This window comes from Ictidomys tridecemlineatus, unplaced genomic scaffold (assembly GCF_052094955.1).
Source record: "Ictidomys tridecemlineatus isolate mIctTri1 unplaced genomic scaffold, mIctTri1.hap1 Scaffold_4136, whole genome shotgun sequence".
Lineage (NCBI taxonomy): Eukaryota > Metazoa > Chordata > Mammalia > Rodentia > Sciuridae > Ictidomys > Ictidomys tridecemlineatus.
In genome coordinates this window covers 21,503-40,617 of record NW_027522680.1, presented here as the reverse complement: position 1 = coordinate 40,617, position 19,115 = coordinate 21,503, and the positions used below count along the sequence as shown (strand labels likewise).

Genomic DNA, 19,115 nt, shown 5'->3' with positions numbered 1-19,115 from the left:
AAGCTGTAGGGAGCCATGGCCACGGGTCTCCTGAAGGGCCTGGTTGTTACTCCAAAGGCAACAAGAGGCCATGGAAGGGATCTCAAGGCATCATCTTTCTGGCAACACCCTCCACAGTGAAACATGTGGCCTGAGCTCCCATCAGATGGACCTGGCTTGAGGACCCATTTCAGTGACTCTCCAGTATGTGACTATGGGCAGGGTTTCAACTTTTGTAGGTCTACTTTGTACCATCTCCAATGTCACTTTTTCCTTGTGTTTCTAGTGGGCCTTTCTTCACTAGGACACAAGCTTCCTGGGAGCAGAAATGGTTATTTCAGGGCTGGGGATGTGGCTCAAGAGGTAGCGCGCTCGCCTGGTATGCGTGCGACCCGGGTTCGATCCTCAGCACCACATACAAACAAAGAAATGGTTATTTCACTCACCTTGGCCTCCTGGCAGCCAGCACAGTACCTAGAAGATAGGACAGTGGCTAACATCCACTGAGGGCATCTTCAGCTCAGAAAGGCCTGCAAATAGTGGGAGGCAGAAGGGCTAAGACCACCCCTGAGATGCCTGCAGGACACACACAAGGTTGACACAGAGCAACCCACCTTAATCTTCTGTTCTTGGTCTGTTCTTGCTTCTTGGCTAGCCTGAAGTTCCTGAATTTTCTGATTAACTTCCTGACATTTCCTGTTCAGAGAAGAGTGCATGACATGAAGGAACACCTTAAGAATACTCTCAGCCTAAGCTCCTGGCACAAACAAGGCCACTACAAGGGTACACCCAGGTCCTGGAGTAGCCCCTGCAGTGGCTCTCATCTGGATGGTGCTGCCGTGGATGAACATCGGCCACTGACAGCACCCCACAGTTCTCCACACACTGCTCACCCTCCACCAGTGATCACCAGACCTGATGCAACCACAGAAAGGACCCACTCAGACCTGATCACCCCTTTCCCCAAGAAGCAAAAAACTCAGATTACAGCTGGTAAGGGAAGGGTCAACTCCTCAGGAGAGAACCCAAAGCCTCCTGACCACACCATCCTCTAGATTTTCCCACATCTATCTTGCTTACCATGTCCCCCAAACCTAAAATGTCCTTTCCCATCAACAGCCCACACAAACTCAAGGGACGTCTTGCATGTTCTTCAAAACCTAGCTCAGCATAAGATCTTCTCTGGAAGCCTGCTCTGAAAAGGTGTGCCACCCTGAGAAGGAGGAGCTGCTGCCCTCATCCTGGCTCAAAAACATTTAAAACACCCCCTATCCTAGCACTCAGAATCCCAGTTTCAGAGGCCTTGTGTCAGTCCCTCCTGCAGCCTGCGGTGAGAAAAGCATCCAGGGCCTGGCACAGACACAGAGGCAAAGCCCCGCATCCCCAAGCTCCTTTTCCCTCACCTGAGCTGCAGTTCAAGCTGCTCCTTCAGCTCCTGCTTCTCAGACTCCAAGCGCTTCACCTGCACCTCCTGGTCCATCAAACTCCATTGCAGCTCTGAGACACGACCCTTTAACACATTGATGGTCTGAAAGGAGAGGGGATTCCAGGTGGCTCATGGATGCAAACGTAACTTCCCGGCAAGTTACAGTGAAAGGAAGAGCCATCACTTCCTGCCTGTTACCATGGGGTGGGAACAGAGCCCACCCCTGCGGAGCCTACACCTGGGTAAATGAGACAGACACTCTCAGAAGTATTGCAGGCCAGAACCCTGGGTCATAGTCCCCACAAGCTGACAGACAGATCTGGGTTACAACCAGGCCCTCGAGGAAAGCTAGTCCTGGGACTCCCAGAGCAAAGCTGCCACTAGCCAGAATGGGCCTAGCCTCTCAGGCCTGGTGGCCTCTATACCCCTTATCCTAGGCCCACAGTGTCCCTACACCATGCATCCACCTTAGCCTTCCCTCCACTCTTTGGCTCTCATTATGCTCTCAACCCAGAATTCTTCCTCTACCCATCCTCACACCACAATTCCAACCATCAGTAAGGATGCAGCACTCCCAGGCCAGCAAGGTGGTTTAGAACCAGCTGGGTTGGCTACAGTACTCAGAAAGAGACAGTCCCAGAGCAAAACCAGCAGGGCCCATCCAGCAGCTTCCAGGAGGGACAAGTCCACCTGACACCACAGAATAGGCATGTGAAGGAACCACCACTCTTTGCTCTGACATCACCTCATCCACCACCAACCCCTTCCTGAGGGAAAGAGCATGCTGGTCAAGCCAACACAAAAAACCAGCCCTGTTCCTTGTCATGCAAACTAACACAGCCTAAATTCCACCCTAGGGAGCCCACACAGAGGGCAAGACAGTGGGTCCAGCAACCTCACCACAGTAAGTCACACTGGGTAGAACTGTAGGGGGCAAGGGGTCTCCCGAGGTGGCATCCTCTGCAGAGAAGCCACAGCACTCCTTTCTTTTTCCTGAGAACTGTACCCAACCCAGGACCCAGGGAAACACACTGGTGCTATTCAAAGCATGACCCTCTAGGGGACACACATGGGGCACCTCATACTCAACAATCTGTATGGTTCACTTTATCACAAGAGTGAGCACCACAGTGGGACTCAAAAAACAACAGAGGTGCCAGGCATGGTGGCTCACGCCTATAATCAGAGCAACTCAGGAAGCTGAGACAGAAGGATCAAAAGTTCAAGGCCAGCCTCAGCAATTTAGCAAGGCCCTAAACAAGTGAGACCCAGTCTCAAAATAAAAAATAAAAAGAGCTAGGGATGCCCTAAGGTTAAACCCCCATACCAAAAAAAGAAAGAAAAAGAAAAAAGAAATGGAGATATTAAAAACACATCCACTGGGCTGGTGTTGTGGCTCCATTGTAGAGTGCTTGCCTAGCATGTGTGAGGCACTGGGTTTGATTCTTAGCATCACATATAAATAAAATAAAGATCCATCAACAACTAAATATATATATTTAAATATATATATATATTTTAAAAACACACACACACATCCATCAATGGCCTGCTGAGTTCAGTAAACATGCACTGAGCACTAAGCACTACACCAGAGCCAGCCTGCCCTGATGGAGGACAAACATCCTGGGGAAAGTCAGACCAACAGCAAGTAAACAGATAAAACGGAGAACTTCAGAGTGGCAAGTAACATAAACTGGGGCACTGTGATAGGAGATGGCAGTCAACGGGGAAGACCTATGACTTTGAACTGAGTGATGAGAGAGGGCTTCTCTGAGGACATGGCCCCACTCAGGACCACCTCTTCTACCCTTCACTGAAGTGTATGTATAGCTCCCTTTGACCACAGAACAGCGACACAGCCCAAAACGCAGATCCCAGGGCCCACAGAGAGCCCACTTCTCCAGAAGCAGGAGCCAGCTTCTCTGGAAGCTGATCACATCTCCTCTCCTGCCAACACTCACTTCAGAAGACAGATGTGGGAACAACCTTAACATGCTCCCCAGTGCTGCCAAGGCAAAAATAACCTACAGCCCGCTCCTGAGGATCTATCAAGTGGAGAAAGCCACATGGAGACAGAATACCAATGATGCAACATGGTGTTTCCCCCCTCCTCAGGCGGTTCTCATCTGTTTCCTCTCGGCACCTGTGATCTTGAACACCACAGAAGAGGGACAAGGAAGGTCAGAGGAGTCCAGTACCCACCAGCACTAACGCTCAGGCTGTCTCTACAACATACATAGCTGTCCCTGAGACTACAGTTCATATACATCCTGGTTCAAAGGCAGTCTCTGATGCTGAGAGATGCTAAAAGACTTCGCTGATAATCAAAGAAATGCAAATCCAGAGGCACCTACTTACATCTTCTGGAAAAAAAGAAAAAAGTATTTCCAGAATATACCACCATCTACGAACAGTGAAAGCTACAGCAATACTAGATACTCCGTGGTGGTTATCAACACAACCCAGCAACTAGCAACAACCACCACAGAGCTATGACTGGGTCTGCCACCCTATTCCTCGGGTCTGTCCAAACAAAACATAACAGAAATAAACAGGGTGCATGCACAAAACTGCCTGTCAGGGAGCTATCGGGGCAAACACAAGGAAACCAAACACTGGAAAAAGGACAAAAATGGATTAGCCAACCATTAAAATTCATATTTACAAAGAACAAAAAAGGGCTCCACTTACTAATTGAAAATCACAGAATGGAAAATTAATTTATTTACTCTGATTATGACCATGCAAAAACTACAGGTGCACATGTGAGGAGCATAGTTTAAAGGATGCCTCTTTGCTACTAGGTGAAGTTGGGAGGTCACTTGTTCTTTTCCCTTGGAAAATGGCTGAAGGCAAGAACGCAAACCCCAGGGCCTGCATGCAGGCCCATGCTTACCTCGCTGGCTGTAGCCAGGCCATCCTCCTTTTCCTGCAACTGCTGGCTGGCAGCGTCCAGGCTCTGTTTGCACAGCTTATGGCGCTCCAGTTGCTCTTGCATCTTCTCCTCGGCCTCAGCCTCCCGCTCCTGAAGCTGCCGAATACGCGCCAGGAGCTCCTGGTTGCGGTCAACCTCACGCTATGGAGAAGGAAGATCATGGCCAGAGAGAGTTGAAATCCCAAAGGAGTATCAGGACAAGGACACTCCAGACCCGACTTAGGCCATTCAGGCCCACAGAATAGCCAGACAGAACCATCAGCCAAGTCCCCAGCAAAACCAGGTGAAAACCTGGGACTGGGATGGCAGTGCCAGTGCTTCTGCCACAGTAGCATAACAGTTCCCACTGAAAGAAACCAGGGCCCTTGGAGGGCACTCAGCATGGATGACACCACACACTCATTAAACTGACTGCTCAGTGATGAGCAGGGATGAGATGGAGCATGGAAAATGTAAAATTCAGAATCGACCTTGGAAAAAAGCTGAGCTTTTGCAGCACCAGCAGATCTTGTCGAACTACACTCAGGCCATCATTAAAATGAGTCTGCACTTCCCAACGAGCCAATGACTGGAGCAGGGACAGGTGGAAGTCAGCCTGCAAACAGAACCATTTACAGGGGAGCTAGATCTGCCACAAGTGTATCTGATCACGTGGCCCTTCAAAGATACCACATATCATTACCCTCAGGGAGGCCATGTTGCTTATGCTGGTGAGGAAGGGATAGAACTAGGACACATGCCACTGTGACAACTCATGAGGGCCTGAAGGGTTCACCTTCAGACCCTGAAAAAGGACCAGATAGTAGGAATCAGATCCCAAGAAGAAAGATGGTGAGTGCCACCCACCCAGCACCCTGCCTTCTAGCTCAACCAGCCTGATTCAGCAGGAAGCTGCCAGCACCAGCTCCCTCCTAGGACCACCAGGAACTTCCCCCAGGTCCTACTCAGAGTAAACGCTTATGCCACCCTTTCCTAGGACATTCCAGCCCAAAAAGCACACACATAGGTTTAATAAAAGCACACACATAGGGCTGAAGCTTTATGGAAAGACGGCCAATCTCCACCACAAGGGGACTCAAGGGGATGCAACTTCAAGTGCAGCCTCTAAAATAGCCAGGGGACCCTTTTGCTAGACAGAATAAGAATCTTCCATTAGGGGACTTGGAGGTATAGCTCAGTGGTAGAGCACATGAGTTCTACATGGGCCTGATCCTAGCCCCCCAAAATAAAGAAACTGCTCTGTCAGCCCAGGGCCCTCCCACACATCACTACTGCTCTGCCAGTCAAACACAGATGAGGAGCCCAGGTAGGCTTTCAGACCCTAGGTCTTACCACCATTTTCAGGAAGAGGAGTGCCTGTCCTCCACACTCACCTACCAGCAACCTGGCAGCCCCTGAAAAAACAATGTAGAAGCCAAGACTCCAGGGACAATCTGAAAACGACTAATTTCCATGGCTCCCGGGCCCCTCAGCATGTCTGTGGTCATGAAAAGCTTCTCAAGTTCCCAAGTTTGTCACTCTGTGCCCCTGAGCTTTAACAGACCCTGCTGCAACTCCTCACTCAAATGCTCTTAGGTACTCACAAGGCACCACCAAATGTGCCAGACATTGGAGATCCAGGGCAGGCACACAGGCCCTACCTTCAAGGCATTTTGCCCAGAGAAACTCCAATAGTTCCAGGGCCCATCCTTCTGCCTGAGAGCCAGGACCATTTCCATTAGCACTGCATATTCATACAGTCCAAGGGCCCCTGGTATTGTCTGTCCACTCAACAAATGGCACTTCAAAGTCTTGGCTCATGAGCCCAGACAGCACACCAAGGCAGGAATCTACATTCCTGGCTCTAACAGTCCAATTTGCATTACACCCTGGAGGAGATCTACACAGGGACAGGAAACTGTGAGTACATGTATACACGGCAAGTGGGGGCCAGAAAAGAAAGGAAGGAAGGCCTGAGAGATTCCCTGGTCTGTGGCATTGGCTGAATCTTGGCAGCCTTTTCACAACTGATCAGCACTTAGTGAAAACCTGGCAAAGGACTGTTAATCAAAGCGATGCCGACAGAAGGTTCTTGGACTGAGCCTTCCTGGAGTTGCAAGGCTGCACTTTCCTGCTGTCCTGGGAAGCCAAGAGCAAGCACAGCAGCGAGAGTAGGGCACTTTCCTGAGGTCCTACAACCACCCTGGTGAGACAATTCAAGCAACTCAGTAATGTTCTAAGCCTGTCACCCCTGCACCACTTGGTAGATCTGCCAGATCTGCATTCCAATTTCTCCAGAGAACAGAGGAAACCAAGACACCCAGCAGATTTGTTGGCACTGTGGCCTCACTGAGCAGTAAACACAGCCAGAGAATTCCCACTTTGTGGCTCTCCCCATATCAAGCCACCCTTCTCCAGCACAGCTAACATGGACCCACCATAGGTATCCTCAGAGGAACAACCTGGCAATCCCCATGCAGAGTGCCTCAGTTGGCCCTGGCTGGTTCCTGACTTCTTACAGCCTGGTAAGCATGCATCCAGCCTATTGTCCCCAGAGGCTGATTGGACAAACACTGCCCACCTGGACCCACCTCGTAGTTCCTGGCGCTGGTGTTGGCTGCCCGCTCCAGCTCCACTCGAGCCCTCTTGTGACTCAGCTCCATCTGCATCTTCTCCCGCTCCACCTGGATGAGGTAGGACTTCGAACGGATCTGCTCTGCTCTTTCCTCCAACTGAGAAGGTCGTACCCAAAGATAAAGAAAATCCTCAGCAGCCACGTCAAACAAGGCAAGTTGCTCCGCTCAATGCACCCCAAGTGCCACTCCAGCAAGGTCTTGGTCCCCAGGTGGGAAGTGGGTGAGAGGCAACAAGCAAGGAAAGATTAAGAGAATCAGAAGGAGACACATTTTAAGATGACATTGGGTGAGCTTGTTCTAGGAAAGAAGGTGTGTTCATTTTCTATAGCTGTATAATAAACTGCCACAAACTGGACAGCTAAAAACACCACTCATTAACAGGCGGTGGGCTCTGTAGATCAGAAGTGCAGACATGTGGCTGGGTTCTCTGATAAAGGTCTCTTAAGACTAAAATTAAGGCAGTTGGCAGGAACCCCTAGCTAGCCCACCAGTGAAAGACAAGATCCACTTCTCAGCTATCTGTCAGTACCTGGAAGCTGCCCACCCCCCTCACCACATGCCCTACTCCCTCCCCTACTGAGTCCAACTCTTCTGACTCTAACATCTGGACTCAATCTTTTTAAGGGGCTCATGTGATTAGATCAGAAACCCAGGGAACCTCCCCAACTTAAGGTCCACTGATTGATTGGCAACATTAATTAGATCTTCGAAATCCCACTGCAACAACACCAAGTTAGCATTCAATTGAGTAACCAGAAGGTTAGAGTCTACGATGGGGCCAGCATTTGGGGGCTACTTTAGAAGTAGGCCCACAAGAGATAAGTACTTGCAGGTGATTCAAGCCTCAAAGGGCCCCAGAGGACATGCCCACAGTCTCTCAGAGTCACTGTTTTCACTGGGACCAAAGCCTTGCTGCCTGGAACCTCCCAAACATTTAACCTACACAGACCCTTGAGCTGAATCAGAATCAGTTCTAGACACATTCTCAGGAGGCTCACATACACATTAAAGTCTGTAAACCACTGGGCTAGCATGGTCCCCTACAGGGGCAAACTTGCCCCAGGGGACACTTAGCACTGTCTGGAGACACTTCTGATTGTTACAGAATGGAATTAGTAGTGCTGCTGCCCACCGATACACAAGGGCAGAAGCCCAGGATTGTTGCTAAACATCTGACAGTGCCCAGGAAAGTTCTGCAAAAAAAAAGTGCCCAGCCCCATGCCAACAGTGCCCACAGGGTGAGGGCCCTGGCTAAAGCAATGCTCCTCCCCTGGCCCTCCCACCTGGGTTCTTTCTTTATTCTTATTACATTTCACCTCATTGTAACTCTGACCTGTTGATATTTGGAGGTTCCTAAGCTCATTCTTCATACTCACTAGCCTTCTCATTCTTAACTCTGTCTCAGAAAGCCAGAATCTCTTCGTCTATAGGGATGTCACCACACAGGGACCAAGGGCACCATACTTGCCCGCCGGCTATGTGTCAAGAACAACTTAAAACTTTCCTTTGTGTTTAAACAACACTGAAGTTTTCTAATACACTCCCAACTAAACACTCCCAACTAAAACAAGGGCTAAAAAGAGGGGCAGGCACCTGGCAGACAAGACACCCCATCTATCTTTGCCTCCAAATTCCCCAGATTGTCCTCAGGTCCCTCACTACAACTCAGGGAGCCTTGAAAGGAAGAAAAAGAACCATGCCTGGCATCCAGGGCAGGACATGACCAGAGTCAGGTCCCAGACAGGTCTGTAATCATGATTCCTACCTACCTTACTTGGGTACAGACTGATCACTGATCCTTACCTGAGGAAGTCTGTAACAGTAAACAATGGGGACCTCCAAGGTCCAATTCTGATTAAAAAATCCCATGATTTTCCTTTTTTTTTTTTTTTATATCAGGGATTATTGAACTCAGAGGCACTCAGGCACTGAGCCACATCTCCAGCCCTATTTTGTATTTTATTTAGAGACAGGATCTCACTGAGTTGCTAAGCACCTTGCCACCGTGAAGCTGGCTTTGAACTCACGGTCCTCCTATCTCAGCCTCCTGAGCCACTGGGATTACAGGCGTGCGCCTCGATATCTGGCATACATTTTCCCATGGATTTTGACAAGCTAAATTTCCCAGACATTTGCATCAATAACATTATACCACTTTTTAAAATCATAGCATTTTTTAAGACCAAAGTTACCAATTTATTTTGCCAGAAATCAAAGATAATAACCACCTATTAACACTGCCTCTTCATAAAAGTGGTGGTACACACCTATAATCCCAGTGACTCAGGAGGTTGAGATAAGAGAACCTCCAAGTTCAAGGCCAGCCTCATTAACTTAGTGAGACCTTGTCTCAAAATTTAAAAAACGGGGGGGGGGGGGCGGGGGGGGGCGGCGCCTGGAGGGGGCTAGATGTGCTCAGTGAGAGAGTGCTCCCTGAGTTCAATTCCCAGGTTACACAATTTTTTTTTTTTAAACCACAAAAAGTATAATAGGTCTAATCTCAGAATAATGACCCAAGAAAGAGCAGTGTGCAGCTCAGTGCTCTAACTAACAGTAATTCCATCACTGAATAAACCACACAAACACCATCCTTTGTGCCAATCAGTACATGAGCCTTACCTGGTTCAGTTGACATGGGTCACAGAATCCAGAGCACATGCAGAGTGGACAAGAGAAAGATAGACACAAGCAGAGAAGACCGAGAGGAGGATGGTACAGCAATGGTGCAGTGACAGGGCTCAGGCAAGGCCAAGACACCACTTCTTTCCTTGGGGGCCCAGATGTCCCAGCCCAGAATAGGACTAAGCCCATGATTCTCTAGGGCCTGAAGTCCTTCAGGAGACCTGAACCCTTTGCAACTATATCCATAGTGAGCATTCTCAAGAACTTGGAATCAGAGAAAACTGCAAAAATCACAGGATCTGCAAATTTCCCCCTATAGGCTAAAACAGAATATCCAGTCCCTCCGCTTATTGCCCTGGCTTTCTCACTAGGCTGACTAGGCGACCAGGTGCCTGTGTTTACAATACAGCCTCTCTATGTTACATCTTCAAGGGGACAGTATGCTCATAATTCTGGCACTCATGCTCCTACGCAGTTGGGTTTTGTCCTCAATTAAATGAATAGACTGGCATTTTGGCATCCATGAATATATCAGTATGAACCCACAGCTATGCACATGTCCACTCTTGGGGTGCTTATGAGGCAGGCCTTTAACCATGACAGTTCAGGGCAGGTCCTGGTCTCCAACTAGCACCCCAAATGATAAATGCCCAGGATGAGATCTGGAAGACCACAACTGGCCTCTAAGCCTACCTAATACTCACCTACCTCAATTGTGTAGAACTTGAACAGGCCCCACCTGAGCCTAGGTGTCTTTAACAGAGACCCCACCCAGCCTTTCACCTGCATGCTCTGCTGGTACTGCATCTGCAAAGAACCTGGGGCACAGGTAGACACATCCAGACCGGATCCTCCCTCTACTCGCTGAGAAATGAAGTTGTTCAGAGATCTCAGGGTAGACAAGACAGTGGTGTTCTCCCCCAGGTCTTCCATGGTCACTTTCCTTCTGGGAGAACAAAAAAAGTCAGAGTCAGCCTTTCCACAGATCATCAGATGCCACCATCAGCAATGCTTCTAGACAGCCCTAATGCCTTCTCAGAGCCCACAACCACTTTCTTCAAAGGAAACAGAGAGTACACGCCACCAATTTACCAAGAGGAAAAGAGGCATAAAAGCATGCAAACCCCAGGCTCAGTAGCCATACCTGTAATCTCAATGACTCAAGAGGTTGAGATTGGAGAATCACAAGTCTGAGGCCAGCCTCAGCAATTTAGTGAGATCCTGTCTCAAAATAAAAAGAGCTGGGGATATAGTTCAGTAGCAAAGTGCTCGCCTCGCATGCACAAGCCCATGAGTTCAATGCTCAGAACTGGGGGAAAAAAAACAGTCACCAAGTCACTATTTGAATACTGGCCAACAAAACAAATGGACAGCCAGCTCTCTAGAGAAGATGCTTAGCAGCCCAGTAGCCTATGGGAAATCAGAAACAAAGCATGCAACAGCATGATAAAGGCAATGGTGGGCACAGGAACACAAGTGTGACTTCATATTAACAGCAACAGCAGTAAGTGCCATCACTCCCTCCAACCAAGTCCCAGAGAGGAGGCATCCCACATGTACCCAAATGGTAGATTGTGCAACCGTCACCTCACATTTGACCAGCACTCTGCTTATACATTAGAAAACAACAGCTCAATCTTCAAAACAAGTTGGTGTATTCAGTCTTCTTAGAAATTTTACAGATGATGAAACTGAAGCTTCGGAAAGGTACAGAACAAGACTGGGGTTGGGGTTGTAGCTTAGTGGTAGAGCGCCTACTTACCATGTGTGAGGCCCTAGGTTCGATCCTCAGCACCACATAAAAATAAATAAATAGAATAAAACTATTGTGGAAAAAATAATTTAAAAAAAGATACAGGGGCTGGGGATGTGGCTCAAGCGGTAGCGCGCTCGCCTGGCATGCGTGCGGCCCGGGTTCAATCCTCAGCACCACATACCAACAAAGATGTTGTGTCCGCCGAAAACTAAAAAGTAAATATTAAAAAGAAAATCCTCAATAAATAATGCTGCAGTAAACTTGGGAGAGGAGGTATCTTTAAAAAAAAAAAAAAAAAAAAAAAAGTACAGAACGGCTGGGTGCGGTGGCACACACCTATAATCCCAGAGGCTGGGGAAGCTGAGGCAGGAACATCACAAGTTCAAAGCCAGCCCCTGCAACTTAGCAAGCCCTAAGCAACTTATCAAGACCCTGTCTCAAAATAAAAAATAAAAAGGGCTGGTGAAGTGGCTCAGTGGTAATGAGCCCCAGTACCACAAAAAAAAAAAAAAAAAAAAAAGGTACAGAACTGCTTCCTCAACACCTGTGCTTCCTACATGTCATGCCAGCTGCCACCAGCCAAAAGGTGTGGAACATCCCACGTACATTTATGGCCAAGAGGCTTGAACTCCCCCCACAGGCACATACTATTTCTCCCCTTAGGAAGGGGCAGTGCTAGTTCATTTCCCTTTGGTATCAGAATGAAAATACACACAAACCCCTTTAAAAACATTTTTTTTTGATTGGGTGCTCATAATCTTAGCTACTTAGGAGACTGAGGAAGGACTATCTCAAGTTTGAGGCCAGCCTGGACAACAAAGCAAGACCCTGTCTCCAGAAGAAAAAAAATAATAACAATAACTTAGCTTGTCTCCGAGTTTCTGACTTAAAAGAACCTTGAGAATGGAGTCGATCTGCGCTTTCAGTGCTGTGAGCCTGGTAAACCCAGGCAGGAAACAGGCTCTACCCTCCAAGCCCAAATCTATTTTCCAAGTTCAGACCAGAGCCACACTTTCCATCCTCTTCTCCAAACACCATCCCCTGAGAATTGACCCATTAATATACTAAAATGAAAAGAACACTGTATTTTCAACTTCCTGGAACCAGGCTGCTCCATCCACACCATACACACCTGAGGCTCAAAACCTTCCAGCCACCTGAAGGTGGAACCCCCAACACCTCTGGACAGCCCCTGATATGGGAGTCAGGAGCATACTACCCTTCCCGCCTCAAAAGAGAAATGGCAGAAAAAATTTAAATAAGTGACCAAGATCCAGGCAAAGTGGTGCAAGCCTGTAATCCCAATCATTTGGAGGACTGCAAATGCAGAGGCCAGCCTAGGCAACTTAACAAGACCCTCAGCAATTTAGCGAAACCCTATCTCAAAAAATGAAAATGGCTGGGGATGTAGCTTAGTGGTAAAGCGCTCTTAGGTTCAATCTCCAATATCAAAAAAATAAAACTAAAAGTAAGAAGTGTCCAAGAAAACTCACTGCCCTGATCCCCTGGTGAATCCTGCCTTCTCTAAACACACACTATCCCCGTCACTACCCCAAAGAGCTGGACTCTGGGCACACGGTGCCTCCAGAAGCCAACAAGATGCCTGCTTGGCCAGTGCAGACAGCTGGGGCGGCTCAGGGGGACAGCAGTCACCACTTCTCTCCACGCGCAGTCTCTAGCTCCCTAGGGGCCTCTTGCCAATGGATGCTCAGAGGAGCCACAGCTGCAACTTGACTGGCCCAGATCACTAAGAGCGGCTAGGGGGCGAGTGCAGGCGGGGGTCTCTCAGGCAAAGCGCTTACAGACCCCGTCATGACAGGGGCAGGGACAGGTGGCGAGGGTAGACCAGGGGTCTCCAGAACAGGGCTACGCGCAGACCCCAACAGAACGACGGACCCTGCTAGGACAGCAAGGGATGCGCCCCAATCTCTAGCGGTGCGAAAGGGACGTGGGGTCTCCAGACCGCTGGGACGTAGGGGGCAGCACCCGCGCCGACTGCGGTCAGCCCCGGGCCAGGGCCCTCTCCGCCCCGCCGCCCAGCCCCCAGGATCCTGAGCCCGCGACCCCGCGCCTAGCCCTCCACCGCTCACCTCAGTCGCCTGCTCGCGCTTGCCGCCTCTGCTCGGATCTCCCTCCGCTCCGCCCGCGCCCACTTAGCGGAGATATGAGCCGGTGCTCTCGCGAGACCGACTGGAGGCCCGCCATAAAGAACCGAGTCTGCCCGCCTCACCCCCTGGGGCTCCGTGTCCCCACCCGGAGCCGCCCACTACTGTTACAAAAAGCAGAGGTTGGAAATTCTGGTGTAGAAGGACCATTACGGAGAGCAGAGTTTGGAGACTGCGGTACAGAAGGACTGTTACACAGAGCAGATCTCGGAGACTGGGGAGCAGCAGGACTGTTGCAGAGTACCAACGTTGGAGACTGGGATGGAGAAGGAATGTTACAGAGAGCAGAGTTTGGAAACTGGAGTTCAGAAGGATCTTACAGAGAGCGGAGTCTGGAGACTGTGGTGCAGAAGGACTGTTGCAGAGAGCAGAAGTTGGAGATTGGGGTCCAGAAGGATCGTTTCAGAGAGCAGATTTTAGAGACTGAGGTGCAGATGGACTGTTACAGAGAGCAGAGTTTGGAGACTGAGGTGCAGAAGGACTGTTACAGAGAGCAGAGGTTAGATACTGGCGTGGAGAAAAATCATTGCAGAGAGAAGAGGTTGGAGACTGGGGTTCTGAAGACCTGTTACAGAGAGCAGAGGTTCGAGACTGGGTTGCAAAATTCCTGTTACAGAGAGCAGAACTTGGAAACTATTCTGCATAAGGACTTTTATAGAGAGCAGAGTTTGGAGACTGGTTGTCAGAAGTGTATTACAGAGAGCAGAGGTAGTAGACTGAGGTGCAGAAGGATCGTTGCAGAGAGCAGAGTTTTTAGACTGAGTTGCTTAAGGAGTGTTGCAGAGAGCAGATGTTGGAGACTGGTGTGCAGAAGGACTGTTGCAGAGAGCAGAGGTTGGAGACTGTGGTTCAGAAGAATCTTTGCAGAGAGCAGAGGTTTGAGAGGTGTAGAAGGATCCTTGGAAAGAACAGAGTTTGGAGACTGGGGTGCAGAAGTATGGTTACAGAAAGCAAAGGTTAGAGACTGGGTTGGAGAAGGATTCTACAGAGAGCAGAGGTTGAAGAATCAGGTGCAGAAAGACTGATACAGAGAGTATATGTTGGAGACTGAGGTGCAGAAGTAATGTTGCAGAGTACAGAGTTTGGAGACTGAGGTGCAGAAGGACTGTTGCAGAGAGCAGAGGTTGGAGACTGAGTTGCAGAAGGACTCTTACAGAGAGCAGAGCTTGGAAACTGAGGTATGGAAGGACTGATACAGAAAGCAGCGATTGGAGTCTGGGGTGCAGAAAGACCGTTAGAGAGAGCAGAGGTTTGATACTGCAGTAACGGAGGACTGTTACAGAGAGCAGTGGGGTACAGAAGTACTGTAGTAGAGAGCAGATGTTGGTAACTAGGGTGCAGAAGGACTGTTGCAGATAGCTGAGTTTTGAGACTGGGGTGCAGAATGACTCTTGCGGAGAGCAGAGGTTGGAGACTGGGGTGCAGAAGGACTGTTACAGAGAGCAAAGGCTGGATGCAGGGTTGCAGAAAGATCTTACAGAGAGCAGAATTTGGAGACTGAGGTACAGAAGGACTGTTGCAGATATCAGAGGTTGGAGACTGGAGTCCAGAAGGATCCTTGCAGAGAGCAGAGTTTGGAGACTTGGGTGCAGAAGGAGTGTGGCAGAGAGCAGATATTGAAGACTGGGGTGCAGAAGGAATGTTGCAGAGAGCAGATTTTAGAGACTGGGGTGCAGAAGGACTGTTACAGAGAGCAGAGGTTGGAGACTGAGGTGCAGAAGGACTGTTACAGAGAGCAGAGTTTTGAGACTTGGGTGTAGAAGGACTGTTACAGAGAGCATAGGTTGGAGACTGGGGTTCAGATGGATCTTACAGAGAGCAGAGTTTGGAGACTGGGGTTCAAAACGACTGTTGCAGACAGCAGGTGTTGGAGATTGGGTTGGAGAAGAATCATTTAAGAGAGAAGAGGTTGAAGACTGGGGTGCAGAAAGCCTGTTACAGAGAGCAGAGGTAGGAGACTGGGTTGCAGAAGTCCTGTTACAGAGAGCAGAAGTTGGAGACTGTTGTGCAGAAGGACAGGTACAAAGTGCAGAATTTAAAGCCTGAGTTGCAGAAGGATCTTACAGAGAGCAGAGTTGAGAGACTGAAGTGCAGAAAGACTGGTGCAGAGAGCAGATGTTGGTAACTAGTGTGCAGAAGGACTGTTGTAGAGAGCAGAGGTTTTAGACTAGGGTGGAAAAGGACTGTTGCAGAGAGCAGAGGTCTGAGACTGAGGTGCGGAAGTCCTGTTACAGAGAGCAGAGGTTGGAGACTGGGTGCAGAAGGATTGTTATAGAGAGTAGAGGTTGGATAGAGGGGTGCAGAAGCATCTTACAGAGAGCAAAATTTGGAGACTGAGGTGCAGATGGACTGTTGCAGAGATTAGAGGTTGGAGACTGGGGTGCAGAAGGATCGTTGCAGAGAGCACATTATGAAGACAGGGTTACAGAAGGCCTGCTACAGAGAGCAGAGTTGGGAGCCTGGTGTCCAGAAGGCCTGTTACAGAGAGGAGAGGTTGGAGACTGGGGTGCAGAACGACTGTTATAGAGAGCAGAGTTTGGAGACTGGGTTGCTGAAGGATCTTACGGAGAGAAGAGTTTGGAGACTGAAGTGCAGGTGGACTGTTACAGAGACCAGTGGTTGGAGACTGAGGTGCAGAAGGACCATGCAGAGAGGAGAGGTGTCAGACTGAGGTGCAGAAGGACTGTTTCAGAGAGCAGAGGTTGGAGACTGAGGTGTAGAAGTACTGTTAGAAAGAGCAGAGTTTGGAGACTGAGATGCAGAAGGACTGTTACAGAAAGCAGAGGTTGGAAGTTGGGGTGCAGAAGGACCGTTACAAAGACAAGAGTTTGGAGACTGCGGTATAGAAAAACTGTTACAGAGAGCAGAGGTTGGAGACTGGGGTGTAGAAGGAATGTTACAAAGAGCACAGGTTGGAGACTGAGGTGCAGAAAGATAGATACAGAGAGCAGAGTTTTGAGACTGGTGTTCAGAAGGACTGTTATAGAGAACAGTGTTTGGAGACTGGGGTGCAGAATGATCGTGCAGAGAGCAGAGGTGTCAGACTGAGTTGCAGAAGGACTGTTACAAAGAGCAGGGGTTTGAGACTGAGGTGTAGAAGGACTGTTACAGAGATTAGAGTTTGGAAACTGAGGTGCAGAAGGACTGTTACAGAAAGAAGTGGTTGGAAATTGGCATGCAGAAGGATGGTAGCAGAGACCAGAGTTTGGAGACTGCGGTATAGAAAAGCTATAACAGAGAGCAGAAGTTGGAGACTGAGGTGCAGAATAATAGATACAGAGAGCAGAGGTTTGAGACTGGGTATTAGACGGATCCTACAGAGAGCAGAGTTTGGAGAGTGAAGTGCAGAAGGACTGTTACAGAGAGTAGAGGTTGGAGACTGAGGTGCAGAAGGACTATTGCAGAGAACAGAGTTTGGAGACTGAGGTGCAGAAGGATTGTTACAGAGAGCAGAGTTTGGAGACTGGGGTACAGAAGGAATATTGCAGAGAGCAGAGGATGGAGACTGGGCTGCAGAAAAAAATGTTGCAGGGAGCAGATGTTGGAGACTGAGTTGCAGAAGGACTCTTAGAGAGAGCAGAGGTTGGAGACTGAGGTGCAAAATTTTGTTACATAGAGCAGAGGTTGGACACTGGGGTGCAGAAGGATCGTTGCAATAAGCAGAGCTTAGAGACAGGGGTTCAGAAGGATCTTACAGGGAGCAGAAGTTGGAGACAGAGTTGCAAAAGGACTGTTGAAGAGATCAGAGGTTGGAGACTGGGGTGCAGTAGGATCATTGCAGAGAGCAGAAATTGGAGACTGGGGTGCAGAAGGATCGTTGCAGAGAGCAGAGTTTTGAGACTGGGGTGCAGAAGGCCTGCTACAGAGAACAGATTTTTGAGACTCTCGTGCAGAAGGCCTGTTACAGAGAGGAGAGGTTTGAGACTGGGGTGCAGAAGGACTGTTATAGAGAGCAGAGTTTGGAGACTGAGTTCCTGAAGGATCTTACAGAGAGCAGAGGTTGGAGACTGAGGTGCAGGTGGACTGTTACAGAGATCAGTGCCTAAAGACTGGGGTGCAGAAGGATCGTGCAGAGAGCAGAGTTGTCAGACTGAGGTGCAGATGAACTGTTACCGTGAGCAGAGGTTGGAGTCTGAGGTGCAGAAGGATAGATACAGAGAGCAGAGTTTTTAGACTGGGTTTTAGAAGCATCCTACAGAGAACAGAGGTTGCAGAGTTAAGTGCAGAAGGACTGTTACAGAGAGTAGAGGTTGGAGACTGAGGTGCAGAAGGACCGTTGCAGAGAACATAGTTTGGAGACAGAGGTGCAGAAGGATTGTTATAGAGAGCAGAGTTTGGAGACTGGGGTGAAGAGGGACTGTTGCAGAGATCAGAGGTTAGAGACAGGGGTGCAGAAGGACTGTTGCAGACAGCAGAGGATGGAGACTGGGCTGCAGAAGGAATGTTGCAGAGAGCCGAGGTTGGAGACTGAGGTGCAAAATCCTGTTACATAGAGCAGAGGTTGGACACTGCGGTGCAGAATGATCGTTGAAATAAGCAGAGGTAGGAGACAGGGGTGCAGAAGGATCTTACAGAGTACAGAAGTTGGAGACTGAGTTGCAGAAGGACTGTTGCAGAGATCAGAGGTTGGAGACTGAGGCGCAGTAGGATCATTGCAGAGAGCAGACGTTGGAGACTGAGTGCAGAAGGCCTGTTACAGAGAGCAGAGTTTTGAGACTGGTGTGCAGAAGGCCTGTTACAGAGAGGAGAGGTTGGAGACTGGGGTGCAGAAGGACTGTTATAGAGAGCAGAGGTTGGAGACTGAGTTCTTGAAGAATCTTACAGAGACCAGAGGTTGGAGACTGAGGTGAAGGTGGACTGTTACAGAGAGCAGTGGTTGGAGACTGGGGTGCAGAAGGATCATGCAGAGAGCAGAGGTGTCATACTGAGGTGCAGATGGACTGTTAAGGAGAGCAGAGGTTGGAGACTGAGGTGTATAAGGACTGTTACTGAGAGCAGAGTTTGGAGACTGAGGTGCAGAAGGAATGTTACAGAGAGCAGAGGTTGGAGACTGTGGTACAGAAAGACTGTTACATAGAGCAGATGTTGGAGTCTGGGAGCAGAAGGACTGTTGCAGAGGACAGAGGTTGGAGAGTGGGGTGTTGCAGGACATTTTCAGAAAGCAGAGGTTAAACAATGGGGTGGAGAAGGAATGTTATAGAGAGCAGAGTTTGAATACTGGAGTGCAGAAGGATCTTACAGAGAGCAGAGTTTGGATACTTTGGCGCAGAAGGACTGTTTAGGAGAGCAGAGGTTGGAGACTGGGGTGGAGAAGGACTTTTGCAGAGAGCAGAGGTTGGAGACTGGGATGCAGAAGGACTGTTGCAGAGAGCAGAGTTTGGAGACTAGAGTGCAGAAGGACTGTTGCGGAGAGCAGAATTTGGAGACTTGGCATGAAGAAGTCTTGTTACATAGAGCAGAGGTTGGAAACTGAGGGGCTGAAGGATTGTTACAGAGAGCAGAGTTTGCAGACTGGGGGGCAGAAGGACTGTTGCAGAGAGAAGAGGTTGGAGACTGGGGTGCAGAAGGACTGTTGCAGAGAGCAGAGTTTGGAGACTGGGGTGCTTAAGGACTG

At 49.2% G+C, this 19,115-nt stretch overlaps 1 protein-coding gene across 1 annotated transcript in view; it reads right to left on the bottom strand.

Annotated features, from left to right (window-relative positions):
- LOC144373488 (mitotic spindle assembly checkpoint protein MAD1-like) overlaps positions 1-13,504 on the bottom strand; it is a 36,096-nt gene extending 22,592 nt beyond the window's left edge. The window contains exons 1-6 of the mRNA XM_078036531.1: positions 13,427-13,504; positions 10,364-10,526; positions 6,914-7,054; positions 4,305-4,484; positions 1,383-1,507; positions 594-675 (exon numbers count right to left, since the gene is read on the bottom strand). Coding sequence (XP_077892657.1) covers positions 594-675; positions 1,383-1,507; positions 4,305-4,484; positions 6,914-7,054; positions 10,364-10,513 — 678 coding nt within the window. The 5' untranslated portion in view covers positions 10,514-10,526; positions 13,427-13,504. The remainder of the gene's footprint in view (positions 1-593; positions 676-1,382; positions 1,508-4,304; positions 4,485-6,913; positions 7,055-10,363; positions 10,527-13,426) is intronic.
- Positions 13,505-19,115: the final 5,611 nt, after the last annotated feature.